Here is an 8529-nt window from a genome sequence, read left to right as displayed (position 1 = left end):
ACGGAGATCCCCCTAAGGTCCCTCGCTCAGGATCGCGGGTCGACGTAGCCTGGGAGTGGCGCGGAAGAGGAAGAGGAAGAGGAAGAAAAAGGAGAAGGAGAAGGAAGGAGAAGGAGAAGGAAGAAGAAGGAAGAAGGAGAAGAAGGAAGAAAGAAGGGGAAAGAAGAAGAAGAAGGAAGAAAGAAGAAGAAGGAGGAGGGGGAAGAAGAAGAAGAAGAAGAAGAAGAGAAGGAGAAGAAGAGAAGAAGAAGAGAAGAAGAAAGAAAAGAAGAAGAAGAAGAAGAAGAAGAAGAGAAGAAGAAGAAAAGAAAGAAAGAAAGAAAGAAAGAAAGAAAGAAAGAAAGAAAGAAAGAAAGAAAGAAATGTCAGAAAAGAGAAGAAGGAAGAGAAGGAAGGAGAAGAGAAGAGGAGGAGGAGGGAGAAGAAGAGAAGAAGAAGAAGAAGGAGAAGGAGAAGGAGAAGGAGAAGAAGAGAAGAGAAGAAGAAGAAGAAGAAGAGGAGGAGGAGGAGGAGGAGGAGGTGGGGAGTGGGTCGGGCTCCCTCCCGGCTGCGCGGAGATCCCTAAGATCCCTCGCTCAGGATCGCGGGTCGGCGCAGTTGCGCGGAGGAGGAGGAAGAGGAGGAGGAGGAGGAGGACGCGGCCCCAGGTGCCCCAGCAGCCGACCGCTCCTCTCCGGCTCGGCCAGCCCGTCGGCGGGGCGCGCCGCTTCTCCTTTAAGGCGGGCGGGGGCGCGGGGAGGGCCGGGCGGGCGGGGGGGGGCGGCGCCGGGCCCCTCCCCGCCGCCTGACGTCGCCCTATGGGCTGCCGCGCCGCTCGCCCCCTCCGCCTCCCCAGCCAGGAAACGGGGGCCGGCGGGGAGCGCAGCGCGCCGAGCCAGCCGAGCCAGACAGCGGCTCATTAGCCAACGGCGGCGGCGCCGCGATGAACTTGTCGGCAACCTGAGGCCGGAGCCGAGCCGAGCCGAGCCGGGCGGGAAGGGCCGAAGCAGGAGCCGCAGACCGGCCGGGAAGGAGGACGGGCGGGCGGAGGCCGCGCCTGGCGCTCCTGAGTGGCTGGGTGAAGCGCCGGGCGAGCGCCGCTCCAAGATGCTCCTAGTTTCCCCGCGGGTAGAAGCACCACGCATGGAGCCCCACATCACGGTGAGCCCGGCGAGGGGCGGAGGAGGCCCGGGAGGGGGTCCGCGCCGCCCGCTTGCCCGCCTCGGCGTCCCGGAGCCTCATTGTATCTCCTTCGCAAGGCGGGCGCCCCTCGGGGGAGGGAGAGGACCGGGGAGGAAAGCGGGGGAGGCTCGGGCAGCGGTCCCCACGGCGTCCCTTCCTTCCTTCCTTCCTTCCTTCCTTCCCATCTTTCCTCCTTCCCTCCATCCCTCCTTCCTTCCTCCCTCCCTTTCCTTTCCTTCCTCCCTTCCTTCTTTCCTCCGTCCCTTGCCCCCTCCGTCCCTTCTCTCCCTCTTTTCCTTCCCTTCCTTTCCTCCCTCCCTCCCTTCCTTCCTCCCTTCCTTCCTTCCTCCCATCCTTCCTTCCTCCCCTTTTCTTTCCTCCCCTTTCTTTCCTCCCTCCCTCCCTCCTTCCCTTCCTTTCCTTCCACCCTTTCCTCCCTTCCTTCCTCCCCTTCCTTCTTCCCTCCCTCCCTTCCTTCCTTCCTTCCTTCCTTTCTTTTCTTCCTTCCTCCCTCCCTCCTTCCTTCTTCCTCCCTTTTCTTTCCATCTTTCCTCCCTCCCTTGCCCCCTCCCTCCCTCCCTCCTCCTCCCTCTTTTCCTTCCTTCCTTCCTTTTCCTTCTTGGCCGGCGGCTCCCGGGGAGCGGGGGGAAGGGTTGGTCTCTGCGGCCGCCCGGTTCGGTGGCCGGGCTGCCTTCTCCGCTCCGGGTGGCGGCGGGGCCGGGCGACGGCGGGGAAGGCACGCCGGGGCTGGGGCTTCTCGGAAGGCAGGCTCGTTCCGGAGCGGCGGGCGGGCGGGCGGGGAAGGGCAGGGCCGGCGGGCGGGCGCGCTCGGCGAAGGCAAGACAAAGTGCCGCTGTCTTCGCGGCGAGGCCGGTCGGTGGGGAGCCGCAGAAGCAGCTGCCGGCGGCGGCGGCGGCGGCGGAGGCGAGCAAGCGGGGGAGACGCGCTCCTGACTCGCTTCCTTGGGTTCACTCACACGCGCCCCCCACGCAGGCACCGTGGGCCCCTTCCCCACGCTAGGCAGAGTCGGTGGGCTCGACCTCACGCCCCCTCCTCTCCCACCCCCCCACGTTCCCCCCTCCTCTTCCCCCTCCTCCCCCTCCCCCTCCCCACGTTCCCCCTCTTCTCCCCTCCTCCTCCTCCCCCTCCTCCTCCCCTCCACGTTCCCCCTCCTCTCCCCCACGTTCCCCCTCCTCTTTCCCCCTCCTCCCCTCCTCTCCCCCCACGTTCCCCCCTCCTCTTCTTCCCCCCTCCTCTTCCCCCACATTCCCCCCCTCTTCCCCCTCCTCCTCCCCGCCACGTTCCCCCCTCCTCTTCTTCCCCCTCCTCTTCCCCCCTCTCTTCCCCCTCTCTTCCCCTCCCTCTCCCCCCCATCCTGGCTGGTCCCTCCAGCTTGACACAAAGCTGTGTGGGGCTGATGGGGGTGTGTGTGGGGGTTGAATTGGGGTGGGTGGGAAGGAAAGCAGGACCGTCTTAACAGCCTTATGGGGCCCCGGGCAACTGTACTGCCGACCCCTCCTCCTCCTCGCCTGGACTAAAAAAACCTGCCAGGGGTCCATCCAATTCACCCTCCACCTGACTGATGGGCCCTTCCAACCACACCAAGATGCCACGAATACCTCGCTCTACAGCTCCAGTGCCTTGAAGGGGTTAACCTACACAGAGGAGTAGGGCCCCAGGACCCACCAGGCCCATGCCTTAAGGCAGCCCTGGGGGGGCGGCGCGGGGGGAAGAGAGAGAGACCCTCGGAGGCGACCCTCATTGTGCGTGAGGATTTAGGGGGGCAAAGACGGGGAGCGGGACGGCTCCGGAACCCCTCGCTCTCCCTTTATTCCGCGTGAAATCGCTGACGGTGCAGGTTTAGGTTTAATGGGGGGCGTTTAATAGAAAGAAGAAGAAAAGTCTGGTGGGGGGGCTGGACATGAGCGTTTTGTTTTAACAAGGAGGCTTTTTCTTTCCCAACCAAAGGAACCCGAATCAATAATGATGATGATGATGGTGGTGGTGGTGGTGGTGGTGATGATGATGATGATGATGATGATGATGATGGTGGTGGTGATGATATGTGACACTGCCTTAACAGTTCCTAGCTTCTTTGAGCTATCAACCAACCCCAAAGGCTGCGAATCTCACTAAAGATTAAATAATAATTTCAATAACAACAACAATATAATAATAATAATAATAATAATAATAATAATAATAATAATAATAATAATAATAATAGTCATAGATAGCAGGGACACTGGCATCAACCCGTCTCAACTATTAGCACCAGTCAGTGGTATTTGTGGTGCATTTTTGAATGTTTTAAGTTGACTTGAGTTTCATGTTGAACAAATAAAGTATATTCATATTGATATTGATGTGGGTGAGGGTGATCCCCTCCCCCCTCCCAGGGCTCCTCCTGAAACCCTGGCTGGTTCCCTATCTTTAAAAGGATTCCTCCCCCCATACACACACACACACACACACACACACACACACACACACACACAAACACGTGTTCTTGGACCCCATCCTGGAAGACTCCACAAGGGGGAGGGGCTGTTTCCATCCTTTTCTAAAGGGCGAAGAGATCCGAATCAGAACGAAAACACACACACACACACAGACACACACAGACACACACACACACACACACACACACACACAGACACACAGGCTTGTTACCGTCCTGTCAAACCGCTGTATAGGTCTGTGTTTGTGTGTGTTTGTGTGTGTGTGTGTGTGTGTGTGTGTTGTTGTCCACCTTGTCCCCAGGTGCAGGGAAGAATCAAACTTCCTTCTCATTGGAAAAAAAGCTGCTCCAAAGTTCCAGAGTTCCTTAGAGTTCCTGGCTTTTTTGCTTTGCCTTGTGGTGATTTTTTTTCCCTCCTCCTCCTCCTCCTCCTCCTCCTTTCCACCCGGTGCTGACTCATTTCTTTAACCCCCCCAAAAAAAAGTATTTTGATTTCTCACCCAGTGATTAAGAGGTAAGGTTGAAGGAGCCACTTTGCAGAATATACAAGGGCCGTGTTGTTGACTGGAGACTTCCATCTCTTCCTCTCTTTTCTGTTCTCCTTTCCTCTCCTTCTCTCTCTTTCCCTCTCTCCCTTTCTCTCTCTCCTTCTCTCTATTCCTCTCCCCTTTCCTCTCTCTCTCTCTCTCTCTCTTTCTCTCCCCCTTCTCTTCCTCTCTCTCCCTTCTCCCTTTCCCTTTGCTCTCTTCCTCTCTCCTCTCCTCTCTGTCTTTTTCTCTTTTTTCTCTCCCTCCTTCCCTCTCTCTCTTCCTCTCTCCTCTCCTCTCTCTTTTTCTCTTTTTTTCTCCTCCTTCCTCTCTCTCCTCTCTCTCTCTCTCTCTTTTCTCTTTTCTCTCCCTCCTCTCTCTCTCTCTCTTCTCTTTTCTCTCTTTCTCTTTTTCTCTTTTTTCTCTCCCTCCCTCCCCCCTCTTCCTCTCTCCTTCTCTTTCTCTCCCTCTCTCCCTCTCTTTTCTCTCTCTCTTTTCTCTCCTTCTCCCTTCCCCCTCTCTCTTTTTCTCACTTTTTCTCTCTCCCTCCCTCCCTCCCCCTCTCCCTTCCTCTCTCCTTCTCTTTCTCTTCCCCTCTCTCTTCTTCTCTTTCTCTCTCTTTTCTCTCTCCCTCCCCCTTCTCTCTTCCTCTCTCCTCTTTCTTCCTCTATCTCCTTCTCTTTCTCTTCCTCTCTCTCTCCCACTCTGCTCTCCTCCCTTCCCCCTCTCTCTCCCCCTCCCTCCCTCTCTCTTTGGGTCCCCCCTCTCTGGTTTAACCCACTGGAGGAGGAAGAGGAGGAGGCAAACTTGGTATGGATGGTCGCTTTGTTGCTTCTCCTCCTGATTAATTGCTGGGGGGGGGGTCTCTCTTCTCCTCCTCCCCCAATGAATTTGCCACCCTGTCTGCAGATGACCCCTCCCCAGTAGAGACTTGTTGGGGGCATGTGGGGAGACGGTGCCCCCTTCTGGGCGCCTTTTTCTGAGAGTAAGGCCCCACAACCCTGGTTTTTGTTATCCTTGTGCTAAGGAGTGTGTGTGTGTGTGTGTTTAGGGTGAGCTGTGTAGCCAGGGTGATCAGGAGGAGAGTAATCCTGGAAGTGGGGGGTCGCGTGCGCGCACACACACACACGCACACACAAGAGGAGAAAGAGGAGGACAGCTTTCTCCCCCTCCTCTTTTTTCTTTTCAGATGCTCCTCCTGCCTGGAATAATACATTTTAAAAGCTGGATTCTCCTTCCTGCAGGCTGGAGTTAGGAGGAAGGAGGAGGGGAGGGGGTGGAATGAGGAGGAGGAGTGGGGGAGTTGTGCTGGCATTGGTGCTGGGAGATTAATGGGTTGTGGGGAGGGGTCTGTCTTTCTCTCTCTCCCTCTCTCTCTCTTCCTCTCTCCTCTCCTCTCCTTCTCTCTTTTCTCCCTCTCTTTTTCCTCTCTCTCTCTTTCCCTCTCCTCTCTTCCTCTCTCCTCCTCTCTCTCTCGCTCTCTCTCCCTCTCTCTCTTCCTCCCTCTCCTCCTATCTCTCTCTCTCCCTCTCTCTCTTCCTCTCTCCTCTCCTTCTCTTTTCTCCCTCTCTTTTCCTCTCTCTCTCTTTCCTCCCTCCTTCCTCTCTCTCCTCTCTCTCTCTCTCTCTCTCTCTCTCTCCTCTCCTTCTCTCTTTCTCTCTCCTTTTTTTCTCTCTCTCTCTCTCCTCTCTTCCTCTCCTCCTCTCTCTCTCCCTCTCTCTCTTCCTCCCTCTCCTTCTCTCTCTCCCTCTCCTCTCTTCCTCTTTCTCCTACCTCCCTCTTCCTCTCTCTCCCTCACTCCTCCCCCCCCCTCTTGTTTAACCCACTGGAGGAAGAAGAGGAGGCAACTTTGGTGTGGTGGCCGCTTTGTTGCTTCTCCACCTTCTCTCCACCTTTCTCTCCCTCTCTCTCTCCCTCCCTTCCTACCTCCCCTCTCTCTCATTCTCTCTCCCCCCCTCCCCCATTTGCTAGCCTGCGCTGAGGGAAACACCAAATATTTTACTGCAATTATTCACTTAGCAGCCGTGGCAAGAAGCGGGGTGGGGTGGGGTGGGGCAAACCGTTGCCTTGCTTAGTAATGGGAATGTTGGACTCAATTGTCATAAAGTGAGGACATACCTTTAAATAACCTTGGAGTCTTTGAGTCTTAGTGGACAACCAGCTAAATCGGAGCCAGCCGTGTGCAGCAGCAGCTAAAAAAGCCAACACAATCCTAAATTGCATTAACAGAGAGATACAATTGAGATCAAGGGAGGTACTAATACCGCTCTATAAAGCCTTAGTAAGGCCACACCTAGAGTACTGCATCCAGTTTTGGTCACCGCACTATAAAAAAGAGGTTGAGACTCTAGAAAGAGTCCAGAGAAGAGCAACCAGGATGATTGGGGGACTGGAGGCTCAAACATACGATGAACGGTTGCAGGAACTGGGCCTGGCTAGTCTAGGGAGGAGAAGGACCAGGGGAGACATGATAGCAGTCTTCCAATATTTGAGGGGCTGCCACAGAGAGGAGGAGGGGGTCAAGCTATTTTCCAAAGCATCCAAAGGCCAGGCGATGAATAATAGATGGAAACTGAACAAGGAGAGAGATTCAACCTGGAAATAAGCAGAAACTTTCTGACAGTGAGAACAATCAACCAAGTTGCCTTTGGAAGTTATGGGAGCTTCATCACTGAAAGGCTTTCAAGTAGAGACTGGATTGCCATCTGTCAGAAATACTGTAGGGTCCAGAAATGGGCAGAGGGGGTTGGACTAGATGACCTACAAGGTCCCTTCCAACTCTGATTGTCTGTTATCTGTTAACCTTCCTCCCTCCCTTACTCACCAGACGTACAACCTCAGACACGGGGCCACCCCAGTATATTAAGGAGTTGGGTGGGCTCTTCAGCCTGTGAGGTCTGATTAGTTTAAAGGGCCTCTGTCTGATAGACTTGTTCCACTGGCCTGTGTGTGTACAGGAAGTCCTCGACTTATGACCACAACTGACCCCAAGATTTCCATTGTTAAGCGAGACATTTGTCAAGTGTGTTTGCCCCCCAACCCAATTTTACAAATCTTGCCACGGTTGTTACGTGAATCGCCACCGTTGTTAAGCTAATCATACAGTTGTTAAGTGAGCCTGGCGGGTTGTTACGTGAATCGCCACTGTTGTTAAGCTAGTCATACAGTTATTAAGTGAGCCTGGCGGGTTGTTACGTGAATCGCCTCTGTTGTTAAGCTAGTCATACTTGTTGTTAAGTGAGCCTGGCTCCGCCGTGGGCTTTTCTTGTTGAAAGGGACACCACAACGGTCGTAAGTATGAACCTGTTGCCAGCGAGCTGAATTTCGATCCCCACGAGCATGGGGATGCTACGAAGGTCGTCAGCGTGAAAAAAAGCAGTTGTGAGTCCCTTTTTACAGCACCGTCGTCCGGTTGAATGGTGACGGGTGTGTCCAATAACCTGTTCAGAACCTGTTCTGGGTATCCAGCCAGCTGTTAATGCTGCCAGGTACTTCTGGGTGCAAAGAGAAAAGAGCAAGCCAACATAGAAGTGATTCTTTCATTTGGCACAACTAATAAAGGGGGGGATTGTCTGAGGGATGGCTGGAGCTACGGGATGCCAAAACTTAACCAAGCACGTCATAGGGAAAGACGGTGGGTGAGCCATTTCCACATTCCACAAACAAGCAGGGATTTATTCCAAACAATTAGACGCTTCGTAAGAGGTGAAGGGCCTCCTTTTGCTCTAGACTGGAGCGAGGTGTATCTCAACCTTGGCCACTTGTAGATGGGGTGGACTTCAACTCCCAGAGTTCCCCAGACAACAGGAATTCTGGGAGTGGAAATCCATACCTCTTAAAACTGTCAAGGTTGAAATACATCGGCTTAGGGCTGGAGTCTTCAAACTTGACAGCTTTAAGGCTTGTGGACTTCGACACCCAGCCATGCTAGCAATTCTGGGAGTTGAAGTCCACCCATCTTCAAGTGGGTCAAGGTTGAGATACCTTAGGGCAATCCACGAAGCTCAAGAGTTGAGCTTAAACTTGGGAAGTTTAAGACTTGTGGACTTCAACTCCCAGAATTCCTCAGCTATAACATGACTGGAAGAGGAATTTGGGGCGTTGAAGTCTGCAAGTCTTAAAGCTGTCGAGTTTGAAAAGCCTTGATCAAGAGAGATTCCAGACTGGTTCCTCTTTCTTGGTCCCAAAATATGGGGTATTTTTGTCGAGAGGATCATTCAAAACGAGAGTCGATGGGGCCTCTTCCAATATTGGCTGTTTTTTAGACTGTCCTCCACCTACGAGTTAATTCCTGTGAGTAGAGATGAAGCTGATTTGAACAGCTACCGCTCGGAAACTTGGCTTTTCCACCGAGTAAGGAAATATGTTGTTTTCCTATTA

General features: G+C 54.0%; 1 protein-coding gene across 1 annotated transcript in view; it reads left to right on the top strand.

Annotated features, from left to right (window-relative positions):
• Positions 1-938: 938 nt before the first annotated feature.
• MAMLD1 (mastermind like domain containing 1) overlaps positions 939-8529 on the top strand; it is a 107380-nt gene continuing 99789 nt past the window's right edge. Inside the window, 1 exon segment of the mRNA XM_087941168.1 lies at positions 939-1140. Coding sequence (XP_087797294.1) covers positions 1087-1140 — 54 coding nt within the window. The 5' untranslated portion in view covers positions 939-1086.

This window comes from Pseudonaja textilis, chromosome 12 (assembly GCF_049901715.1).
Source record: "Pseudonaja textilis isolate UNSWEBS1 chromosome 12, rPseTex1.2, whole genome shotgun sequence".
NCBI classification, from domain to species: domain Eukaryota; kingdom Metazoa; phylum Chordata; class Lepidosauria; order Squamata; family Elapidae; genus Pseudonaja; species Pseudonaja textilis.
The sequence above is the reverse complement of the archived record's forward strand: the minus strand, read 5'-3'. Positions and strand labels throughout refer to the sequence as shown.